The sequence below is a fragment of the Apteryx mantelli genome, chromosome 8, assembly GCF_036417845.1.
Source record: "Apteryx mantelli isolate bAptMan1 chromosome 8, bAptMan1.hap1, whole genome shotgun sequence".
Lineage (NCBI taxonomy): Eukaryota > Metazoa > Chordata > Aves > Apterygiformes > Apterygidae > Apteryx > Apteryx mantelli.
This window is the reverse complement of record NC_089985.1, coordinates 20,408,354-20,433,391: the sequence shown is the minus strand read 5'-3', so window position 1 is coordinate 20,433,391 and position 25,038 is coordinate 20,408,354. Positions and strand designations below refer to the sequence as shown.

At 38.5% G+C, this 25,038-nt stretch overlaps 1 protein-coding gene and 1 long non-coding RNA gene across 3 annotated transcripts in view; one reads left to right on the top strand and one right to left on the bottom strand.

Moving 5' to 3' along the window:
* The first annotated feature begins 990 nt into the window (after nucleotides 1–990).
* The window catches only part of LOC136992530 (uncharacterized), a 144,560-nt gene continuing 120,512 nt past the window's right edge, over nucleotides 991–25,038 (top strand). The window contains exons 1-2 of the long non-coding RNA XR_010884813.1: nucleotides 991–1,047; nucleotides 2,456–2,525. This is a non-coding gene — a long non-coding RNA (uncharacterized lncRNA). The remainder of the gene's footprint in view (nucleotides 1,048–2,455; nucleotides 2,526–25,038) is intronic.
* The window catches only part of OLFM3 (olfactomedin 3), a 76,069-nt gene continuing 59,245 nt past the window's right edge, over nucleotides 8,215–25,038 (bottom strand). For both annotated transcript variants that reach the window (XM_067300447.1, XM_013961206.2), the window contains exons 4-6: nucleotides 21,931–22,150; nucleotides 11,198–11,304; nucleotides 8,215–9,559 (exon numbers count right to left, since the gene is read on the bottom strand). In XM_067300447.1, the coding sequence (XP_067156548.1) occupies nucleotides 8,882–9,559; nucleotides 11,198–11,304; nucleotides 21,931–22,150 (1,005 nt within the window). In that variant the 3' untranslated portion in view covers nucleotides 8,215–8,881. The remainder of the gene's footprint in view (nucleotides 9,560–11,197; nucleotides 11,305–21,930; nucleotides 22,151–25,038) is intronic.

Sequence of the window (25,038 nt, the reverse complement as noted above, 5' to 3'; positions counted from 1 at the left end):
AAGGGAAGCTTGAATAAATGGCTTGTCTGCATGGTGTGACACAGAGTTGGAGCTTAACTCAAAAGGCATAAGCACCTTTGACAAGATGCATACTCAATTACTGCGTTGCCTGATTTCCTGGGGATAGGAGTGTTCCTGTACACCTTGAGGAAGGGATCCAGAAAGGAGAAATGAATGTTTAACCTGCCCTGGTGAAAGATGATTCTAATCTAATTTCTCACCATTGGTGATATGAAACAAAACATTTCTTTAAAAATAAATAAATAAAAGGGAAGAAAGCTTTCCTGAATCTGTTTAAAATCATTTCTGTAGACCAGCCCATGATATATAATCAGTATGGCTTGCAGGCAGTTTTATGGACACGCTAGAACTAAATTTTACATAACTGAGAAAATAAATTTAGGCCTTCTCCAGATGAAGCCTGCTGTGCTATAAATCTCCTGTGCAGTTTTAGTTCTGTCTAAACAACCCTGCATTAAAATTCACTCTGTGAGATGAGCTGGGTTTGAGCAGGTTAAGTGAAGATCAAGAAGATTAGAATAAAACAAAAAACAGATGAAGGAAAACTCCAAAGAAAAGTAATCTGGAGTGCTTTGCACATATGAGTAATTTGTGCAAGGGAAATGAAAAGTGTGACTTCTCGAAGTTTAACAAGTGGAAGGAATATCGCAACTCAGTAATACAATATGGTACATTTATTTCAAATTAGTTTAACTTTGCATATAGGCATTTTACTCTCCAATTGTTTTCCATACCCTCATTTTTCCAACTAACTTAATGTATACACAGTGTGTATGGCAGTTGATTTCTGTTTACATAAAAATCCCTTTTTCTCATTCTCACAGAAATTCAGGAACAGTGAGAATCAAGGCTGTCAGCTCTTTGGTACAGAGGAGTTCTTGTCTGTATACACTCAGATCCCATTGCCTTGGATTTTTAGAGTGGAAGTGAATGGCTACAGATTGACAGTGCCTGTTTCGGCAGAGCAGGGCTGGACTCAGGCCTATGCGCCTGCAGAAGAGAGCAGCATCCACTGACTACCAACATGTAGGTGCTCCGTTCTTCTCAGCTGCAGACAGTTGCCCAGTGGCCTTTTCTGGATCCTTGTCTCTTTTTCCCTTCTCCACCCTTTCATGCTCTAGCTGGGGTAGTGGCACGTTCTGGAAAGCTAAACTAAGCTATTCCCTCCACAGGAGCAGGAAGGGAGTAGAGAATGCTGTGCGCTACTCCTTACAGAAGTCTGAAATGAGGGCTTCTTTGATGCTTCAGTGTCTCACATTAACAGTAAATTTTTCATCCTAAAGGACTCTAAACCAGGCATGTTATAAAAAAGTACTTGGAATCAAACGTAGTATAGAGTAAACATGGCAATTACTTCCGCTGCTGCTAGGGGAGATTAGAGCAGCTGTTTATTTGTGCGTTATGTCTATCTATCCTCTTCAAGAAATGAAGTGAACACCCAAAGTGGGTTGGAGTTTGAATGGGACTTGGGGACTAATTTTTCTCTTTCTGATGAAAACAAAGCACTGTGGAATCTTTAGTGCCCACCTACGCTGAAAACCAAGATCTGCTTTGTATCTTACCTGCAACACAGCAGAATTATGCTCTTGTGGACTGAGCTGTTTTAATGCTAATAACAAAGAGATACATTCTTTCTGCTGCATGAATGAATTCACATATTTTGCAGTGATCAAGCCTATAAACTCATCTCTTGCAATCTCTTGACATCCCTGCTCAAGGTAGAAAGGCTGCAATACTTATAGGCTGCTTTGCCTAATTTAAGTTCTTCCATCTGAAGATTAAGCATCAGTAGGAGAGGGTTCCCTAACAACTCTTTAGGAGGGAATAGACAAAAATGCAAATACAGTCATGTGTTGGCAGTGTTGTACAGTGCTAGGAGCGTGGGGGCCCTTAGATACTGAAGTGAGGGGAATGGACAGTCGTATAACTCCAGAACACAACTAGGTGCCTCCTCAAAACATCTGTAGAATTAGGTAAAAATAAGAAAGTAGGAACATTCTTGGAAAATGAACTGAATTTCATTAGGCAATTCAGTTGCATTCTTCTTTCTGAAAGCTTTGTCTGAAGAGAAGCAGAATAAATGTGCAGAGGAGAATGCCGCAGCAAGCAGGTGCTCCCTTTAGGTTATGGTCTAGTAATTAAAACTCAGGCCAGGATATCAGGGTTGCTGGTTCTTTCCTGACAGTACTAGTGGGTGACCTTCTTCTGCTCATTTTAACCATTCCCATCTTCACTAAAATAAAGTGAGTTTGAAATAAGACCTTCCTAACAAAAGTGTCATGAGTCCTAATTCACTGTCGAGCTATTTAAAGTTTTTTAATAGATGCTTGAATAAAAGGTACTACATGCTGCTTACCATAATTTCAGACAGTGTTCTCCTTTCCTGTCCTTATAAGTACAGTGACTTATGCTTTCTCTTTCCTCTTTCTTCTAGAAATATATTGTGTTGCCTAGTGGACATCTCAGGAAGCAAACTGAAGGATCAGTATGAGAACTCCGGAGAGGTAATCTAAATATTTTAATGGGAAAGAGGTAAATGATCTTTGGGGAATAAAAGAGTCACAGTTCTATTGCCTGAATGAAAACATTTTTATATAATTAACAATATTTCCCTTATCATGCAGGCAATTTTTTTTTTCTGGATTATTAGGAGCTTGAAGTCAGTACAGTTAAAATTGTATAGATATGCCATTGTAAGTACAGTTTTGGTAGTGTGAATTCTTTCAGATGAAGAACAAAAATAATCCCGAATGATGTGAAGCATATTTAACTATTGGTAACTGTATTTGGCAGTAGAACTTTTTTGGGTGTAACAGTGCTTGAAGATACTTGACTCACCAATGAATAGGCAGTTGCAGCAATGTGGAGGCTTACATGAGCTCCTTCAGTCTTCTTCAATGGAAAGCTTGGGCTGTAAGTGTGTGTACCCCAAAGTACTCTGGCACATTGTGATCACCAGAGTGAGAAGAGTCTTTGTCTTACCTTTGTGACACTGTGTTAGCTGTTGTAAATACTAAGCAAAAACGAGAGAAGAACTGTTAGTGAGAAACATTTCATGAGCTTCATAAAGATGTAACTGCTGTTGAGAGTTAGTGCGAGCTTTGATGAGGAGAGTTACTGCAAGCTTTTTTGGGGAGATGTCAACTGCATTCTCTGCAGGGGGCCAAAGGCTGGGAATATCTGTTTGGGGTCCAGAGCCTGCAACGTGAAGCAACATGAACACTGTATTATATCTCTGCAAGTTGAAGTAAAGTGAGTATTTCTGACCCAGTGGATTCCTACTGTTCACAGGGTAGGTGAGAAATATATACTGTGTAAATATGAATTCAAACGTCTATGTGAAAAGCTCAGTAAAATGGACTGTGAGTTAAGATGCAGAATCTGACCTTTTAGCTATCATTCTTTCATGTATCTTTGTATACTTTTGTGTGCTGCTATGGTATATCAGTCAAACAGTTTTCAGGAAACCAGGATTTCTATACCATGAACTCAAATGTGGGGGCAGAAGGCAGCTAATCTGAATATTATCTGCATTTATAGTGGGCTGTGCTTCAAACTCTACCTTTTTTAAAGGAAATAATCCTGAGCAAGTCCAAGTTTCACTTGGACTGCTGAAATGTTTCTTCAATGTAGTTATTTTAATTGAGTGATCTGGAGCAATAGATACAGGCAAAGCTCCACAGGCTCTGCTGCTGGTGCTCAGCTGACAAGCTGCATGTGAGTCTAACAAAAATTTCTGATTCTAAAGAAAATGTGAATTTTCCTCCCTCCCTCTGTTTCAGAGATACAAACCAACATCTTCCTTAGTCTTTAAGAGGCTGAACACTTTTATGACAAGCTGCTGCAACTCCCATTGATATAAAATCAATAAACATGATTTGTGTTTTAAGAGTGAGGATTTCCTCCATGCAGTGTTTTCAGAGGAAATATACAGATTTGATATCTGGGGCCAATCTCTACATTTATGAATAATCCCTATTGACTTGAATGAGGGCTAAGCACATGGTAGCTGCAGAGAGGATGCGTCCCTCGTGTTTATCACCCTTGCAAGCCGTTTGACACAGTGTCTGCTAGTTATGTGAGACATGTCTGAGGAAAAAGAAAAAACTGTGAAAAGGTTAGAAGTGATCTTGAAATGCTTACTAAACACAGTGACTGACAGCCACCGAAAGACTACAGGAGTTCGCAGATTATCAGAGTGGAGACTAATCATAATACTAAACTAACCAAAGCTTGATGATCTGTTTGCAATTTGGACAAAACTTCTGAACATCTTAAGATTTGTGAATCTGTAGTAGTATCTGTCAAATGGAAGCAGTATGTGTGCTTTTGACAGCCCAGCAAAACCCATACTGAACAAAACTTTTGTTTTTGTATGGTTTCCAGAATTTGGTGCTGGATGACTCTGTGTCTTCTCAGTTGCATAGTAACTAAATGTAAACCCTTGTAATAATGATCTCTCTCTAATCTAAATGGTCTGTTGTCCATTTTCTGCTCTCTATAGGGGAAATAGCTTTATTGACTCTAGGGTTAGTTTACCTTTACTTTTCAGATGGTGTCTGTTTATTCTTGGGTGGGGAAGCGAGTTTCAGGACTTGGCTCTGTGATCTGTGGGAGTTAGTCTTTGCATGCTCAAATCCTTTTGATAACTTGGAGTTTGTGGTGGAACACAGTTGTTGCAGGGTGTTGTGGAGCCAGAGTCGGTCTTTTCAGGATTAGCGCAGTGGAAAGCTTGTCAGCACAGCAGCCCGAAACGCAGCTCTGTGCCAAAGCACTGCAGGTGCAGCCCTCATCAGCCCACTGTTATCCAGACCAAATACCCAACCTTGCTTCCCAGATTCTGGGGACTTAGAGTAAGATTTGCAGCAAAAAATGTGCGAGTGATTTATAGGGAAAAATATGTCCATCCAAGTGATTTTCTTAAAGATTTTGACTAGCATAGAAATCAGAACGAATCATAACTGTTCCCTGGCAATTCTTGAACTGGAAGAGGATAAAGTTTGCCAGATGAATAATTTGCTGTGAATGGTTTGTTCCTCTCTGCTCCTAGTCTTTTCTAAGCAATTAGATATCATGACAAATTACTAGGTAATGGATTTATTCAGGCTGTGGTTTGAAACATAGATCATGTCTTCCTTTGCTGTGGATCCAGCCTACTGAGCTGAGTAACAGTTAGTGCTGGGCTTGTCTGGAAATGAATATTCTCCGATCTAAGCAGTCCATGATTAAAGCATTGCATCATCCTGTCTCACTCAATACTTAATTTTTTTTTTTTTCAAATTGATTACTATCCCCTACTAGTAGTGACTACAGTGCCAAGTAGACTACAGAGTCACCCTGCCAGTGGTCTGCTTAACACACTGTGACAGATAGGACTGGCTGAACAGCCTGTGTGCATAACAATAAACGTGATAGTTACCCACAGGAAAAATTGCTGGAAAGGACTATACGGGGCGATTACTATCCAGGAAGTGGAGGTTTGTTCTACACATTTTGTCATGGGGAGGACTAGCCCATTCCGGGGAGAAAGCGGCGGGCTTTGCAGTGTGCATCATTCCCATTCCTCTGGCCCTCAGGAGAGACATAACGAGTGGATCGGCAGACTTGTGTTTCTGTGCTGGATTTGTGGTCCTTGTGCCAGCTTTGTGAAATTTAAGAATGCAGGAATGATACGATGCTTTTACATTCTCACCCCTGCTCTCACTCTTGGAGCAGGAGTCTGTAATTCATCACTAAGATATTAAAACAGGCTCTACTATTACTTTTCCCATATTTAAAGAGAGATTATTTTTCCTACAGTGTCACTACCTCCTTGTAACAAACTGCCTACCCTTCGTCTATAAAAATAAAGCTTTACTTGCTGACATGTGCGTTTCTGCTGTATTATGAAGATATTCTGCGTAGTTATGAAGACAAAGTTTGTAACACTTAAATTTGCATGTATTGAGCGATGGTGTTTGCAGCCTTTTAAGAATATGACTTTGGAAAAGACATTCAGGTGATCAACGCCGATTCACAGAAAAATGAATACTCATCATCAAGAAGCAGTGTTATTTACTTGATAATGTCTCATGATCAGATTTTGTTGTGTTGATGCTTCATAGGCTATTATTTCACGTTTAAAGGTATTGGAATCCAACCTCGTGTTACTCATTTAGCAGGGCAGGATTTATCTATGTGTGACTTTCATGCCTTAGTGCTGTAGCTTCATCAATAAGACAAATCGCCCTTCAAAGGTGCCTATCTTTCTTACCCATCTCTGTAGCACCCTTTAGTAGCATATCTCTTTTTCTCTCCCTTGACTAATAGAAGGAGTCTAGATGATTGTCTAGTGTAGACATGTTAGCTTTTAAATGGCTAATTTAATGGTGTAAAAAACAGGTGAGATTAATCTTATTAAAAGAACTGTTACCTGCTTGTACTAATTAATGTATTTGTACTAATTACACTGTATGAAGTTCTTATAAAAAACATGGTGGTAACCATTTTTTTTCAAATGAATTAATCCCCATGACATGAGTATTAGTTTCTGATAATAAAACAGAAAAGTTTAATTTCTCACTATAATAACTTTAAGATTAGTGTTTTTAAGAATGTTGTATTTGTGGGGAAAAAAAATACTTGGTTCAAGTTACTAGTGTGGAGGAAGAGTCAGAGTTTGTTTAAAGGCATTTGATAAAAATCTGAACCCATTTCATTTTCATAAAACATTCCTATATCACATAAAATACCTTTTAAATCAGTAGTGGCATACACTTTCCTGCGTCACAGAAGTCTCATTGTTAACACAGGAAAATGTGCAAGCTGTTGTGGGAGTGGTTTAACTGGTGTATTTACCTGAAGTTAGTGTCTCCAAATCCTGTGTAACTGATTTTAAGGAACAGCAGCTATTGTTTCAGCTAGACAGGAAGGAAAATGGAGGTAGGTCTCTGGTCCTGCTGTAGTTTTTTTTCCCCCTTATCAGTTCTTGAAACCTGTAAGTAGTTTTTTGTTTTGCAGCTGGTATGAAAAATAAGACAATTTGTTGTGCAGCTCTTCATGGGCTTAAATTGTAAAGTAAATGTTTGTAGACAGATGTATTTATAATAATGAAAACATTCCTGAGACTTAAGCTGGTATCAGCTGATTTGTTGGAAGAATAAATGAAATGGCTTCAGATAGATCTGCTAAAATGTCAGTGTCTTTAAATTTTTTTCATGTTCTTAAACAGCAACATTTTTGTAAATGTTTTTGCTTTTCTATGAGCTCAATTTCAAAGGGTTTAAAAGAGGAGAAAGGAAGAATTTGGGAGGAACAAAGCTTTAACACAGTGTATTAGATACCTGGCTTTTTCCAGTGTGTGACAGCCCAGCTGAATACAAAATCTTTACTCTTTCTTAATGTTAGCTTCTTTTCCTTTATGCCAAAACAGACAAATAAATAGCACCTCATTCTTTTTCCTCAATAAAATGTCCCCCCTGCCCACAGCGCAATTTCTAATGAAAGCCACATAGCTTTCATAAATATTTGTTTACAAAGTCATCAGTTTTGGCTGTAAGTAATGATATTATCTCTAGCAAAACCTAAACCTCTTTGCAAGAGGTTGGCCTCAGTGTTGTGGCTGCTTTCTCCCAAGTTGACTATCAGGTGTCGCACCGATCATTTTGAACTTGAACCTTTTCCTTTGTTTTTTTGTTTTTTTCCACCTAATTACTGCCATCCCAGAGAAGCCCTTTGTCAACAGATACCTGTTTTTGTATTATGGGTGAGAAGATAGGTAGATTTAGTAAAGCAGTTTGCCTTATAACTCTGTTCCTTGCTGCCCCAGAACAGAAGCAAATACAGAACCTGCTTGGACATTCAGGCTGGAGGCACAGGTGGCAGCCCACGTTCAGAGTCTCTCTCCTGCAGCCCCCATCAGGGAGTGAGCTTAAACAAGGGAAAGAAAATGATGGGAGGAAAGAGAGTAAGAAAGGGAGAAGAAGGGGCATGAGATAGAAGTTGGGCAGGGTGAACAATTGTAAAGTTGGAATTGGCATGAGGCTTCAGGGTTGCAGATTTGCCAGTAAGTACCAAGGGTGAATGAGAAAGTGTCTACCAACCACAGCTGAGAACAGGGCTCACGCATCTAACAAACTATTGATCCGTCTTTCTCAGAAGTAACAGCCATTTTCAGATTTACCACTTTCAATTGACCCATAGCCAGAACTTCAATTAAGCTTCAATATATTTTATAAAAAATAGTACTTAGTTTACTTTCACATAAGTGAAGAGATACAATTGCACAATGGTGGTTACAATGGTAGAAATACATATTGTCAATAAAATGTTTGCAAGAGATTTAAAAACATACTGTACAGCACCACATCTGAAATTGGGTGATGGCAAAATGAATCATACTCCATGTTTAAGTAAATTAAATGTTTAAGTCTTTCATTTGGAATAAATAAAAAATATGGTGTGCAATTTGTGTCAGATTGCAACCAAGAAATTTCCTGAAGTTGAGCAATATATAGATGGAAAAAAAATGATGAGGTAAAAAAGACATTCATGCATTTAAGCCACCATTAGTCTCTGACTCTAATATAAGGCAGATCATAATCTTTTTAAAACTATGTCTTTAGCCACTTAAACTCTCTTTAGTGCTTTTCATGACAAGGCCTTGACAGACCTTGTAGAATCATGAGTTAAGATGCTTTTATTTCCAACAGGTCTTTTTTGACAGGCTCAGCCATGTTAGAAATGTATTGTATGGTAGAAAATGTTTTTCCTTGATGGAAAAAAAAGTAAATTAAAAGAAACCCAGAGGGATGGATGCTTTAGAGTTATCACAAATGACACTGTTCAGGAGTGGGGTGAGGAGAGGGAAAGGGGAAGAAAATTATGTGTCATCTTCAGTCTTAATGACGTGGAAAAGAGTGACATTAAACAGGACTTGGTGTCCATTATTCCAGGCATAGAGAGCTCTATCTCTTGCATTGTAGTCAAGCATGGATATATGAAAATATTGATTATGGAACGGAATGTCTGTATACTCGTAAGTGGAGGTTTTTGTGGAATAAGAGTAGTAGACCTTGGCTCCTGTTAAGTGAGAGTTAGTAACATATAAGGTGCCACAGATCATGAAGGATTCTCCAGCACTTCTCTTTGGATAGCCTGTACTCCAGCTCTTCAGCACTTCCAGTGTATCCTGGTTTAGCTGGCTGATGACAATGTTGCCTGCATTCTGGTTGGTGGCATACACAGCCCATAGCCCAATTTCATCTGCCATCAGGTCAATATCAGAAAAGCCACCCCAGGTATAGGGGTAGACATTGTGAAAGCCAGCATACTCAAGGCTACGCTGTGCAAGCACCCGCCCAGTGTCAAAGCTGTATTTGATGATGATGTTGCTCTGATACTTGTTGAAATAGAGGGAGCCGTTGTAGACAACATGGTTGGTTCCTGCCCATTTGAATGGAAGGTTGTATGTCCTTGATTCAGCCCCGCTGACAAAGTCTGCAATTGATTTATATTCACGAACAATTTTATTGTTAGTATAACTATCCATGTACCAGACCTGGAAAGAAAACAAAGATTGGGAGTGAACACCTGGAACACAATCCGTGATACACGGTCATGAGACTGCATGACCGATACATTACCAAGAAAGAAAGGAAAGGCTTTTAGGCATGCAGAAGGCTACCAAGTACAATATTGTTCATGTTTCTGTTACAAAGCCATGAGGAACTCGTGAATTTCTAAATCAGAATTTACCTATAAAAAATGGACTCTCTAGGAAACTATTAAAACCACAATGTCTACAATTTCAGATAAATTCAATTTTGGATTATTTAATGTTTAGGTCTCTGCTATATGGGGCTTGCTTAAAGATATTCCAGACACTAATAATCTAAGAGAGAGATAGAAAATGTTGTGTGAGCTAAGCTTGGTCTTATGCTTATGAATAGATTTGGTTGAATTTTTTCAGCTGAACCTCTAATCAATGAAAACCAGTGAATTTTGAGGAAAGAAACCAAATATAGTAGTGATGAAAACAGTGGAATTTTAGGAATCATTCTTCCCCTTAAAACAAAAGAAAACAAAATCAATTGATTTTTTCATTTTTGTGTGCCAGCTACCATTTTCCTCTATTTTTCTTTCATGTCTTTTGCCTTTTCTCCCTTTAGTTTATCTCAGAGGAAAATCAAATCCTGACTAATAAAAGAACAGATTAATTTTTGGAGTTGTTTGGTCTGCTGATTTGAAAAGTGTTGACAAAATATTTGTTCAGATGCCAGTTCAGCTCCCCATGTTTCTAGCAGCTGAGATCCTGTGCGGGATATGATTTAATTTGCATGCACACGGGAGTGCATGTTGCTCCGAGAGGGTGGCTGTGAGGGGGATGTGGAGCATCCCTGGTGAGGGCATTGCAGGGCTGCAAGTGTGCGGGAGGGGGCCGCAGCGGGGAGCAGAAGAGACGTCCTCAGGACCGATGGGGCTGGGCAGTTTGCTGCGCTCCAGAACGTAACCGAGATGGCTGGGACCTAGGCGAACCTGCAGGGACTCAGTGGGCAGGGGAGAGCTGCACACAAACCTTTAGTAATTACTATTTCTATGTTGCCTACCCTAGTTGCTTTGGTCTTTTTCTTTATTTAAAAAGTTTCTGGATCTTATACAAATGAAACCTAGTGTTTTGACTTCAAAAGCCCTTTGATGTAAGGAACACCTCCACACAGCTCTGGCCAATTTGGGATCCTATCACAGATCCAAATGATAACAAAACTTGGATCTGAGCAAGTACATGATCTGAATACAGCTCAAATTGGGCCTAATCCTGCAAATTTTGATTGCCCTGGGTTATGGATTGTGTTCATTGGTAAAATTATTCATGTTGGTGTTAAATTACTTGAGTTCTTAAAGATGGTCATTAAAATATAATGTAAGGAAGAAAAAATTTGTATAGTGATTTCAGACAAGCATGCATCATCCATGAAACAGTTTAAGGAAATGGCACAGTAAGCTTAGCTAACTTTTGTCTTTGAATATTTTTGCACAAATGCTTTTAGTTTTTTTTCTAAAAATATTAAACAGTGAAAATGACGGAAGTACAAGAAACTTGCTTGCAAGTGTGACCTAAGGGAAAAATCTCTCTTTATAGATTAAAATAATGCAAGTAAAACTCCAGGACACAAAGGTATTTAGTGCTTTAACATACTCGGTTATTTTTCTCAGATGCTAATGGATCTGTCATCCAGGCTCCAAATCGAGTTCCGGATATCTTGACTGTAATGGGGCCTGTAATTTTCATCAATTTGCCACATGCTGAAATTAGAAAAACAAATGCATTAATGCAAACAATTACACAACTCTCCTTGACATCACTCAGAGCACAAGACCAATTGCTCTAAACTAAATAGTGGCTCCAGGGGATTCAGGCTTAGGTTGAAGATGAATTGTCATCTTCACAGTATGATCTTTTCTGTATTGAGTAACACAGATATGTAAAAACATAAAAAAACCTAATAAAATGTATTTGTTTATATATTTTTTGTATATTTTAAAGTGCAGATACATTTTCTGGGCATAGATACAACTTAATAAAATATCTTTCCAGATGCAGTTAATAAAATTTAATAATAATTAAAAAGAAGACATAACCCCCCCTAATTTTAGGTCTCCAGAGGGTAAGAGAAATGTTTCTCTGAGTTGATGAGTGTTTGAGTTTTCCATTGACCAGGATAACAAGAAGGTTAGAAGGTTAGGGGTAGACCAGGAAAAAATGGTTTGATGTGGGAATAGGTACCCACATGCCCGTGTCTGACTCTTCGCCACAGTTACACACACGTAGCTCTTCCATGCCCACATACAGTATTATGGGCCTGTTTGATGCTGAGAACGCAAATGTGAGAATTATTCAGGAACTGTGGCTGTATCAGTTGGCTTCTAATCCATTAGGCTGTCTCGTAGTAGACTGTCTGGGAGGAAATAATGAGAGTCGATATGATCTTGAATGCTGACCTTCCTAACAATCCAAAAATCTATATTTTAGGGGACATTAATAACATACCCATTAGCAGCAAGCCCAAGGTGGAATTCATATGTTTGCCTAGGGGCTTAATATCACACAGTGGTGTAGGTGATTAAGTGAGATAGCATGTTGTTGAAGAAAAGATTTTCCATATGAATGTAAAAAAGTGACGCATTTCATTTCTTTTAATTTAAAAATAAGTACTTCTCCATGATACATAGTTGTGCTATAGTGTATAACGCAATCTATCTAGGAAATGTGACAGACAAACTGTATATAATTTTGAGAGTGAATTTATTCAGTTCAGAGGAGAAGGTCACATCATGCCTGGATTTTCTACTTTATGTAGCTGACAGGGAATGTATTGTACCAGGCTGCTTCAGTCGATTAGCATGGGGTGATGCTGCGGGAACAGCTCAGGGACCGCTCGTGGGCATTTCGTTCACGGCCAGGGAAATGGGCTGTAATGAAGCTGACTGAGTACATGCTGAGACCTCAGTGAGCAGTGGGGGTTGGGCCTATTTTCTGGGTCAATTTAAAGGCATTATTATTTACGTCTCTTGATATATGTATCTTAGAATCTTTTGTTAATATTTTGGAGTTTAGCATTTTGAAGAATCTTATGTGTTTTTCCCCAGTTACTTATCATATTACAAGAGATTTTTGTTTAGGACTTTTTTGAAGATAATGCTGCTAGTGTTGCATGCTGAGTGCTGTTTTTCTACCATGCTGCTAGTATTCTGTGCTGCGTGCTGTTTTTCTACAGCAATAAACTGCAGTTAGTCAGTTTGGGAAGCTGAGGGCTATATTCTAGCAAGGTGTCTGTCTGTCTGTCTGTCTCTCTTTATTTTTAGGTGGTATGTTAGTAAATAATCTCAGAAATGGGCATGAGATAAACTCAAACCTTTGAAGAGGGCTGAAACAGTTTCTAATAAGATTATTAAAAAACTAACAGTGCATAGAAAGAAATCAGAAAAAAATCACTTGTGAATTTGTAGTTTTTAAGGTAATTAAAATACAAATTGAGTGAATGTGTGAGTTAGGAGGGTACACTAATTAGTATCTTTAAAACATTGCATTGAAATTAGTAGTAAAACTGAAAGTGGCAAAGAATTTGGAATTCTAAAACATCTTGTTTTTTTCATAAAAAAACAAAAAAAAAATCCGGGAAGCTAGATATGGAACCAAAAATGAGCCTTGAAATTTTGCTCCTGGACTGCCAAAACGTAAAGAGCCTACAGCGGAGCTGCGGGGTGCTTGCGCAGCCCACCGGCAGCCTGGGTGACACCCTGCTTGGGCAAGCCTGGGCGCGCGCAAAGCTGTCTGTGAGGGTGGCTGTCCAAAGTGCAGCTTGGCGAGGAGGAAGATGCAATAAGCAGTAACAGGGAAATTACAGAGAGACAGCAGCAGTGCAAACCTGGTGTGACGCTGCCACTGAGAGCAGTCGCCCCACTGGCAGCACAGCTTTTGCCCAGGCCAGGCAAAGCAGCCCCGTGGGACACCCCAAGCAGCTGCTTTTGGCTTGCTGCAGGAGCCGGGGCAGGGGCTGCGCACAGGGAGCCCTGGGGGCTTTCGCAAAGGCTTGCACGGTGCTGACTTGTAGGGGGCAACAGAGAGAGCTCAAAGCCCCCTATCTCCAGCAGGAGGGGGGTCAAAGTATGGGGGTGCTTGTAGCCCCCACTGTCCGTGGGAGGGGGGTGCACTCATAACTCTTGTGTGCGCCTGTGTGTGTCACTGGAACTTTTTGAGATTAGTTAGAGAAGGCTGAAAATTCAGAAATTTGTAGGTTTATTATCATTTTGTAAGTGTCTAGTACTGTGGTTTATCTGTTGTATTACTTGTATTGATCCTGAGTGTATAGTACACTGATTGCCATTTAATTACTTGTCATTAATAAATCAATAAAACTCTTCAATCCTGATTTAGTTTAAACTATGTGAACTGAGCAGTTTCCACCTGTGACAGGAGTTAGATGTTGCTAGAGAATGGTCTTTCAAAATGTATTGAGATATTGTTCAATGGGAAAGAAGAGATGGCATTGTACTTCAAGGGCTAAATGATCAGCAGTTTATGAGTCCAGGACATATTTATGTGATTAAATATTTATTCCTAGAGAGAAGGTAGTAGTGTCAAGAAAGGAAGACTGTACGCAGAGTTACTGTTTAGCTGAGGGGCAGATGACTGAAAAAGTGACAAAACCTCTCTTTTTCAGCCTAATAAAACAGAGCATCTTCTGAGACACACAAGGATTTTTCTTTCTCCTGCGCTATAGCATGTCCCATTTTTCCCTTGTTCATTAAACAAAAACGCACAAATCTGCTGATGTGATATAACCTGATGGAATAGGTATTTAGAACTAAATAGTGATATTATGTATACTTTTTCTGCCTATGGTAAGTCAGTCCAATTGTAGTGATGATTTGTATCCCATCAGCAGGTTTGTGCAGTAAACCTCAGCAGTACACAAGGGACTTTTGGCTTGCTTAGGACAGCATGGGCTAGAGCGTTCTCTTCTGTGATTTAGAAGGAAGTGGTAGAGCAGTCAGTGCCCACCTCCAGTGACTAAAGGCTCTGATCCTTTCATGTCCTTCAGAATAAGTCTTGTCATCACAGCCCTCTTACAGCTGGGAGATGCTCAGGAACAAGAACTTAACATATGACGTCTCCTACAAAGTTCTAGGCTGAGTAAGTCTAGTCCCCTCTTATTGCAAACAGTATATTTATGTCTTGCTCTTCGTAAAATTAGTAACATGATTGTAAAATTGGGGAAACATTTTTTGCCCTTGCCCACCCTCACCCTCACTCCAGCTGATTATTGTTTCAGAACTTCACTCTTCTCTTCGTTTGAAAACTTGTCAGGGCCAAGTGTATGGCTGGTGTCAGTCTTCTCTTGTTTTGAGCAGTCCGATCTCAAACCTTTGCTTTTAGAAGCCTGTGGACCAGAATCCCCTCTGAGTTGAGATAGAACTCCTTGGAAGAACAGCACAGGCCCCAACGCATGTCTCAGCTGGATGGTCAACTTGATAAATCAGCTTATATTATTTCGAACTGTTTAAGGCTGCCACAGGTAACCTTTGTAGAAGAAAATTACCCCAAGTATTCCACAGATGAACTGGCTTGCTAAATACTGGTCTTGAGAACAGAGTGAACGTATGGACTGTTTGATGATTAGAAGGGAATTGTAAGACTAGGAAAAGGTAATTGAGGCCAAATCCTCCTCCCCTTCTCATTGAAATCCCTCTGAAATTCATTTCAGATTTTATTCTGTCAAACCCTGAGACAGCCCTCTAATGCAGTGCTGCTTCTTCCAATATTTGAAGGTAAGAGAATCAAGTGAATGCAATTAAGGAAACACTAAAACTAAGTTATTCTTTTTCTTAGAGACAAAGGTATCATTGTTTTCTTCAGTTTTGTCTTTTGGAGCTTCACCTTCAAATACGTTTACCCATTTGTTAAAGCAGAACTATAAAATATTGGCAGAATCGGGGTCGTTTATGGTTTAGCTCATTATAAAGTTGCAAGTGTGCTGTCTGCACTAAAGTCTTATTGAATTACTATTACAAGTAAATAATTTATTCTAAATGCGCAGCATTTTGATGACATGTTGCTACAAAATGCAGTTTATTGATCTTTTTAACACTGAAATAATTAGTGATACTGACTTTAAAAAGATAACAATTTCCTTATAGCTTGGCCAAGCCTGGGCTTGCATTTGGTACAGAAGTTAAATGAGAGCTCTTTCAAGACTAAAACTTAATATAACATTTAACAGTTCACTAACAAAGCAAGGTGAGTTTTCTGGGTGGTTGTAAGCACTTTGAATTTTGCATTCAGTGCAAGAAGTTTCCTTCACCCCTCGTCTAGTGTTGGAAACAGCTTCTTCTTGCCTACTTAAGTGTAAAAAGTGTTGCTCTAATGCCAGCCTATACTCTCATCTGCAGCACAGACCCTATAATTGTTCGTGTGGCTGTATTAGAATTCACCTTGCATGCTGAGGTTTTTTGCTAGGGAATGGTGACACTAATGTACTGAAAAAGCAGTAACATCTACGTAAACGTTCTGTGACATGGCATGTTCAGGTTACTTTCAGAGTTTCACTTTGCAAATAAAATACAATTCTATGTTGTGTCATACCTTGTAGCTAACATAGGAGAATAACAACGACTGGATAGGTATTAAGAGAATGGGAGTCTAAAATAAAAGAATTCCTAATAATTTCCAATTAAGAATTTTCTTTAGCTCATTTTGTATCTGGGGAAATGGAACATAGACAGATGTCATGTGAAATGTGCAGCATTCTGCCCTAGCATGTGTTAAGCCTGTTAGGAATTCACTTTGCCAGTCTGGGAATTCCCAGCTGCCTTGGTACCTTGGTAACCCTTTGGAGGTGACTCTCAAAACATCTTTAAAGGAGAATTTCTGCCTAGGAGATGGGAACTGTGGAACAGTTCTGTCAGCTTCAGGCTTTGTTCCCCTTCAGGTTGTTTTCTATGGTCCTTGGAGAGGGAGTCTTCAGTGCATCTTCAAACAGATGCAAATACTTTACTGCCATAGACTTTGTGTTCACAGGACCTTCCTGCCACACAACACAGGGCGGCAGAGTTTGCTCTTCTATCTAAAGCCCCTGTGACATGTTATCAGGCAACAGCACGTTGCTGGTAGATGTTCTTCTCACATTTAGTATGGGAGATGTTAGTCGGATGTGTGACTTCCAGTGAGTTTTCCAGTTTTCCAGTTTGTCTGGACCTCATTAAATCAGAAGGAAATTTGAGGTACAGTAACTGGGGCACTTGCAATGCCTTTTTTGAACCAGAATGGCACCCCATGAAAAAAAAACCAAACAAAAATTCTTGAATTATTTGGCTCAAAATTACAAAAAGATAGAATTTTGCTACTCTCTCTGTTTTTCTCTTGCAGTGAGCATAAATAAAGGAGCTCTTGCTTCTGAAACTCATCAGATACAAAAGATAGGCTTCTTGTTTCCTTTAGAAACAATATAGAAAATGTTTTTTCTAAAAACAGCCCTGGAAGGCAGACCTGGTGGCCAGTGTGTGTGCAGTAGAGGAGATGGTAAAATTATTCTCTACTATGCCCTTCTGCCAACCCAAAAATGAGTAACACATTTGCAGTGATTACCCTATTTGAGATGCATGACTTTTTTTCGTTGAATCTTTGTATCTACAATCCCTCGTTATTAAGCAATTTATGACAGGGGTCTTTTATAAGCAAGGTATTACTATTTTTCCCATACCAGTATTTACTGGTTGTGAATTTGGAAATATAGTTGGGATAGATCTCAGTGAAGCAGAGAAACCATCTGCCACATGAATTTTCCATAACAGTGAAATGGCTGAGAATTAAAACTGGCCTGTGCATTTCTTTACATGGCCAAAAGCTCCCTTTTTGTTTACTTTTTTTTTTCCCCTCTGGCAGAAGGGAATGTATGAGGATGTGGAGATGACTCCTGTCATGGCTGGAAAGCTTTTTTTTTTACTGGTGGAAAAATTCTGGCTATAGCAAGCCTCTGCTCTTTAATTCCATGACAAGGGAAGGACTAGATGGTAATGAGAAGGTAGGTCATATGCATTTCCATACTAACAAATGTCGGAGAGTTCGGAAATGTTTAAAAAACAAATAAAAAAACTTTTCTGAGTTTTTTAGATTTTTTTTCCAGCACAGAAAGATTCGGATGGGATTACACACTCTTTTAGGGCGGGGTGATTTGAAGTTCTCAGTGATGACCTCTTTCTCTTGACTTCAAAAGAAGCAGCTCACCGGGTTAGAAAATCCCAACCATTACTGCTTAGAGTAATTGGGAAATCAAACCTCTTGAGTGTTCATCCATCCTAAATGAAACTGTACAAAGAGCATCATATAGTGCACAATCTGGATGTTTATTGCTTGATTCTATCTTACAACAGTTTTCCACCATGGACTTAGTAAGTCTGCTTGTGCTTTCCTGTACTGATATTAAGGAAGAAGTGGAGGAGCATGTGGTCGCCATTAAAAAAAAAAAAAAAAGCAGAGGTACTACTTCTGTAATCTGGGAAAGTCTGTGGGGCAGAACGCATCTGAAAATTAGCTCCAAAGTGAACAAATACCAGGAGAAGGTTGTGAAGACCAATTGGACAGAGAACTATTTTGAAAATAGGTGGGAATGGGTAGTTGGTATTCCCAGTTTCTGTGATGTCGGTGAATATGGGTAGCTGCTATATATACCAAGCAAGTGTATGAATTATTGAAGGGCTTGCAAGTGAAATAAAATCCATCTCAACCAAAACATCCTCCTGTAATGATCTCAAGCATTATTATTCTATTTATTGTAGCTAATAAACAGGGGAAAATGAAGTGAGTATTTTTTTTCAGTGTGCACAAGCCATTTCCATGTGCTTCACTTCTTTCACTTTGCTACTTATAATCAAATTTGTCACAACATTACTTTATAATGTGAGGGAATGAAGAGTTACTTCTTACTTAATGGCTGTATTTCTATTCTCCTACATAATGCAAATCCAGGAAACATTGCCTACTTATTAGAGCTTGCTAAGAGGAAGCCTGTGGATTCTACTTTAAGCGTGCAATGTCTTGCTCTGTAATCTTTGAGAAAGTGACTTCTTCTTGCCTTTTTGTTTCTTTATGTACAAAATGGAGATAATATTTATCTCCTTTGAAGAGTTTTGTATTAAAAGATATTTGTAAAGCTCTTCAAATCCTGAAGGGAAAGATGCTTTGGAAGTGCAAGTGTCACTACAGTCAATAAATGCCTGCACTAATACCTCTTTTGCCATGATGTAACAGCATTTCTTTGGCTAAATACGATATTCTACTTTTCAAGTCCTAAGGAAAAATGTTAATGTAAAGTGTTGTTTAGATTCTACATTATAATTAGATGTAGCTACAAATGAATCCAATGTGTATCTACTCTAATTACTTTTTCATGTTTCATAAGCAATGGTTGGCAGAGAGTATTGGCCTCCATGAATGCTAGCCATATCTTTTTTTCCCAATTTGTTAAACATATTATTACAAAAATAAGAGAGTCCCAAACATGTGCATTTTCTTATGCATGCACATACCTCACATGTCTGCCTGCTAAAGATTTACATGTGCATAAGTGCATGCAAATTTGTAGTACGGGCAATTATATTCCTACACTCTATTCCTACATGTTTAATAGCATGCACCCTTTCAAAGTTCTGTGGCCAAATATTTTAGCAACTTCAACTTGAATTTTCTCCTATTCCAGGGAGAGGGAACAAGTCTGACTCATCACAACTGCTATAGTAATCATTAAACTTCAGTGAAAGTAAGAAAACTGCTCACTGTATGCTAATGACTGTTGCAGGGGTTGCCAGTGCAAATGGAAGATCCCTTTTAAGTGGCCATGACCAAATAAATAATGCATTATATAGCAGCTATATTGCTGAATAACACCTGCTAGGGAGAAGAATGGCAAAATAGCTATTATACATACTGGTTATATAATTATATTGTGAAACTCACCAAAAATCTTTGACAATTCAAGACAGAACCTGTGGCACATTGTGGCCAGTCTGCCTTCTCCTGCCATAGGTTTCTGGTTATCAGATTGGCATGGATAGCCTTAATTGGATCATCTCCAGTGTGGTGAATGCGGCTGGGGAGAGGGGGTAGCCATGAAAGCCTATATGCTCGCTGATCTGTACGCACACTACCAGCTTTCAAGAGTTACTCACCGTAAGCCTGACCTAAGGTGTTTTTAGAAGAGGCAGATGGGTGGACCAGAAATGCAGCCAGTTGCTTATTAGGAGAACATAAAAGTCATTTAAGCATCTAAGCCCAGAGAATAATACCAAAAAAGATGAATAAATCTGTATTAGAGCTTGAGAAGGCCAAAACCCTTTTAATAATTGGTCGGAAGCCCTGCTTTTGACCACTAAAACATGTGAAGAAGCTCTAACCCTATTATGAAATATCAGATTGGTAGTAGTTCTCCTAAGTAACGCTGTCTACCATTGTTGTAACTTCAAATTGCACTTGTATGGGGTGTTGGAAAATGTACTTTGTTATAAGACTTTAGAAAGTTAATGGGGAAAGGAAGATGCCCAGGGAGGCATCAACATGTTAGAAAAAGGGTATCATGTTTATTTGAGTGCACTAGGGGCATGGATGTGTAGAGTAATCCGTTTTGTGCAAATATTTTCTCTCTGTTGTTAATATGCATTATTTTTATAGATTTTTTTTTTACATTAACATATTGAGAGAAATAACATGTTTTGCAGGATAGAGAGGAGGGGAGACATGGATAAAAAAATGAGGGAAATAATTAGGAAATAAAAGGCGAACATCTATCTGAATACACCTGGTCATTCTGATGTTTAGAATGTATCCTGTACTGTAGATACTTTACTGATCAGTGTTACAAGTACACACCATAAAAGCAAGGAAAAATGAGATACTCATTAAAGATGAGATGATGATCTTTTGGTGCCTAATACACTTACTGGAACATTCAGAAAATATTGGCTATTTATACCATTTTTCTTGTTTGCTGCAGTATTGTAATGCAGCCATTTTCTTTGACTGCAAGTGTGCCTCCAGTCAATGCAGTAATGTGCTATTATGTCTGTGTACTGAGGGGAAAATAGGATCATAAGAGATTTCTGTTTGAAGAATTCTTTCATGTCTTTTTGCCCATCATTGGTATGCTATTTCTAATGGAAAATAAGGAAATTAAAAAAAAATAATTTAAGAGGATAACCCAGCCCAGATTTTTCTTATTCTATTGCCTCAGAAAAACAAAGAGGCACTGCTTATTACCTTAAAAACATGTTTCGTGTCATGTGCAGCCTTTAAAAGTGAAACCCCCAACCTGGTAACTAAGACATTGATCACAGGGTTGAACTTTGTAATTTCTATTTTATTCAAGTTCAGTTTGAACTTATAAAATATTTATTTCTCACAGAAGGGGCTGCAGTGTTGGCTGTAGAAGTCAAGATTTTACTAGTAATCCATTGCGGTTTCTCAGAATGGATGGAATGATTGATTTCCTAGTGAACTAGTCTGCACCTGTGAGCTGGTGTGTGCTTTGTCCCTGCCTTTAAAGGAGACCAGGCTAAGGGGTAGACTTTGCATCATGGTTGTAGAGTAGGTACTTACTGATCACCCCTATTTGGGAAATGGAAATTAAGGTTGGCATTTAATAATGATAGTTATGGCTTCTAATTTTGGTAACTGATACAGAGCTGGTGCTGATTTTCAGAGAATGTTCATGCTGAACATTCACTTTTCCTAAATAAGTCAGCATGAGAACAACCAAGGTGGAGACTGATGGTCCTGCAGTAGTAAATCTGTTGCATTGCTCAAAATGGATCATTGCTGTGCTTCCCGCAGAGACTGTGCTTCGTTACTCTGAGTTAGGTGTCATGCTAATTATGCTGTATTGCAAATTGCAGAACAGCACATCTCTGCTAAATGCTAATGTTACAGGTCTACAGACAGCACAGTCTAAAAGGCCTCTCAGATGTTGTAGCGGCATTTGAATCAAGGTTGTGATGTGGACACCTCTAAACTGATCCCAGTCTACTTTCCACTAAATTTTTTTCATGCCGACATCCCAAAGATGACCTGAGTAGCAAGCCTGACAGCTCCCTGATGAGTTGTAAATCTCTCAGGGTTTAAAGTTGCTGTCTTTTATAATTTTCCATCTTAATTTCTCCTGTATATAGTAGGGCAGATTCTCCTCTATGATACAATGGTGTAAACTTAGAATGATATGGTTGACCTTGGTGGAGTTACTCTTGATTTTTATTAGAGTAGCACAGATCAGAATAGAGTGTAGTCTTTCTTCAGACAAGAGAATAGAAAACTTCATCTTTCTACAAAGCCTACTAAAAATACACAGCTGAGAGACCAAATTTGACAAGAAATTGTTAACTTACTGAGCTTTTTCATGCAGTCTCGAAGCCTGGTTTCTAAACTGAGTACCCGCTGATGTAGTTCCTCATAGTCATAGGCACCAATTTCTTCCTGAATCCCAGTGAGAACGGTAGACAGATTCCTAATTTCCTCCTTGAATTGGATGATTAATTTGGCATCAGTTTTGTATTGTTCCAGAACTGGGATCAGTGGTAAGAGCTCATCCATCTTTTCCTTCAACTCCTGTAACAGGCAATCATATGTGCATTAGAGCAGTTTAAAGGAGTTCAATCCTCTAACTCCCATTAATGTAATATTTATGCATGATTATTAAAATGACTTGAAAATGCTTATTGATTGTAGTTACAGATCTATTATTAACATATTGTGAAAGTCTTAGAAACCTCGGGATTAATGGCAGTAAGCAGTGGATAAAATGCATGAGAGAACAGTCAGTTTTTCCTGAAAGTATGCAATTACCTTCAAGAGGCTCGAACCAAACCTCTTGAAGGTCTGACTTTCCATTGGCAGGGTGTAAGAGCCCCAGTATATTTCAGGAGAGAAGGTGATTAGGCCTGAACACACAGTGACAGTCAAAGATGTCATACCTGTTTTACAGTGCTGTCATAGTTGGTGAACTGTTATTTTCTTTTTCATGCCTTAAAAATACTGAGTTCGCTTTTTCTGTAATGGCTGTTAAACTCTGTTTAGTGCTGATCTGGCCACAGTGATATATACATCTTTCTTCTGAAGTAATAAATTCAGAACCTATTGTGCATATGTATAGTTCAAAATGTACTTTTCTTAACCATGAGTTGTATTTGTCATCCTGCTATATCACTACATGCCTTTGAACTTCCTCAATTGTTCTTTGAGCTTGACTATCCCAGATCATTTTATTGTCACATGCAGTTGGTGCTGCCTTGCCAATCCTATTCTTAAACGTTGATTAAACAAAATAAGGCTCTATTTTGCAATCTTGGGTTGCAATCTCTTCGCAATCTCAGATTTCTGCTATGTCATACACTTTGAGAATTTGTCTCAATCAGTTTGTAACCTATAATGGCTGCTCATCTTTTGTCTTGTAATTATTTTTTTAAATGTGCAAATCTTAGAGACTTTGTTAAATTAATTTGGATAGTTAGAGGGTCTTTTTTTTAAATTTGTTTGGTTATTATTCTGTAGTACCATCAAAGTATCCTTGCAATCAAAAGGTTTTGCTTTATGAAAAGCGTGCAGGTTTGCCTTGATGTATCATCTGTATATAAAGATTTGCAAATCTGTTTGCAATTTGAGGGAACAGCAGGACTTCCGTGAGCAAATGCCAGAGGGACCAGAGGAGATGCAAGCCTGGGCAGAACAAGAAAAAGCTGGAAATAGAGATCTGTTAGGTGCTAGCATTTGGTGATAATAGACACTGGGAGCAGATGAGGACACCCAGGGAGAGGCTTTTGAAGGGATTAGAAAATCAAGTCCTAAAGAGTAGATGGAACAGTCAGCAGATAGAAGGGAAAGCAGGAGAGAACTAAAATGGAAGCCCAAGCAAGAGAAAGAGGTGCAGAAGCAAATGTGGTCAGAGATGAGCGGAGACATGCACATAGTTTATTATGTCATGTGTATTAAAGGGTGTAATAAACTATAAAACATTTCCAAAATAAATAATATTATGATGCCAAACAGAATACTTCTCTGCTAAGATATGAAAGAAGCTGATAGGCATGGTCACTATTAGAGCTGCTTGAAGATCTGTCTCTGAATTTTTCCCTCTCAGACATGTTCTATAGACAGTTTGAGAGTTCAGCAGTATCAGTTCATCACCTAGCGAATATATTCATATAGTTTTAAGAAATGCTTTCATATGGGAATTATTCTTTACTCAAAATGAAGACTTGCATGTTTTGTTAGGAAGTGTATTTTACACACAGGTCATCTTAATAGCTAGAAAACTGCATTTTAAATTACAAGCAGATATGTTGTTATAAATGGATCTAAGAGTATCAGGAGTTCTCTTTGTACCTTTGGTTCTATTTTCAAGGGGCTTTCCAATTATGGTAGGTTAGCAGAATTACTGAATTGAACAGAAAGAAGTGGAGACTCATTTTTGTCTGCTGTTAAAACTATTTTTATTTGACTGTTCTTATTGAAAACTTAACTTGAGCCTAATTTATACCTGTTAAAAAGAACAGTTATTTTGTGTGTGATGATAATGAGAGTAGGTTTCATGATTTAGAAAGCAGAGCTCCAGAACCCAATATTTTTGGTATTTAATTTTGAAATGAACTTAGGCTTTGGTTCTGTGAAGCAGTAAGCTATCAAAAATCATGGTTAAACCGTGATGGGAAAAAAGAACAAAGCCTGTAAAAATTCAGCAAGATAAAATGTATTTAAGAGAATTAGTAAAGGTAACTTATTCCTAGTAGGATTTATGCCAAATAAGGTATCTTTTGACCAAACTGCTCTAACTTTTGGGGGGATCAGGTATCTTGTGCCTGGCATAAATGCTGATTTGACAGAAGTATAACCATATGCTCAAGTGTGATCTGGATCAAATTTGTACTCTTTGGTTCTCATAAACATGGAACCACAGTGTTGGAACATTTCACTTTGGTAAAGGACATACAGATGTTTCTGGTATTTTCATGACAAAGACAATAATTTTCTTGGAATCTGCTGGCACTCTTAGCTTGTTGTTATGATAATGATGCAAGAGCTAATTTGCATTGCAACACTAGTAGGTGGTAGATGTATTTTGGCACTTCACGCCTGGTGGTATGAGGGGTAATGCTATATCTAGAATGAGTTGCTTTGTCTCAGGAAAGATAGAGCACTGGGATTTTAGTAAATCAAATTTCAGAAAGCCAGCAGCATATTGTGTTGTGTTGACCTTTTAAATTACTCTGTAATTTGATTGGTTGGAAATCGGTTTTATACTCCTGCCAAATTGTCAAACTGAAGTTAAATGACTGGCCAATACAAATATCGAATGTTTGAAAGGTTAGAGTAGTGCTGAAAGCTGCTACCTTTGACATCCTATATCAGACATTCAAATTTTGATATTTTGTTTCCAAGGAAAACTATAATGGGAATGCAGAATATATAATGGCACTATACAAATGTGTTGTTACTGTAGC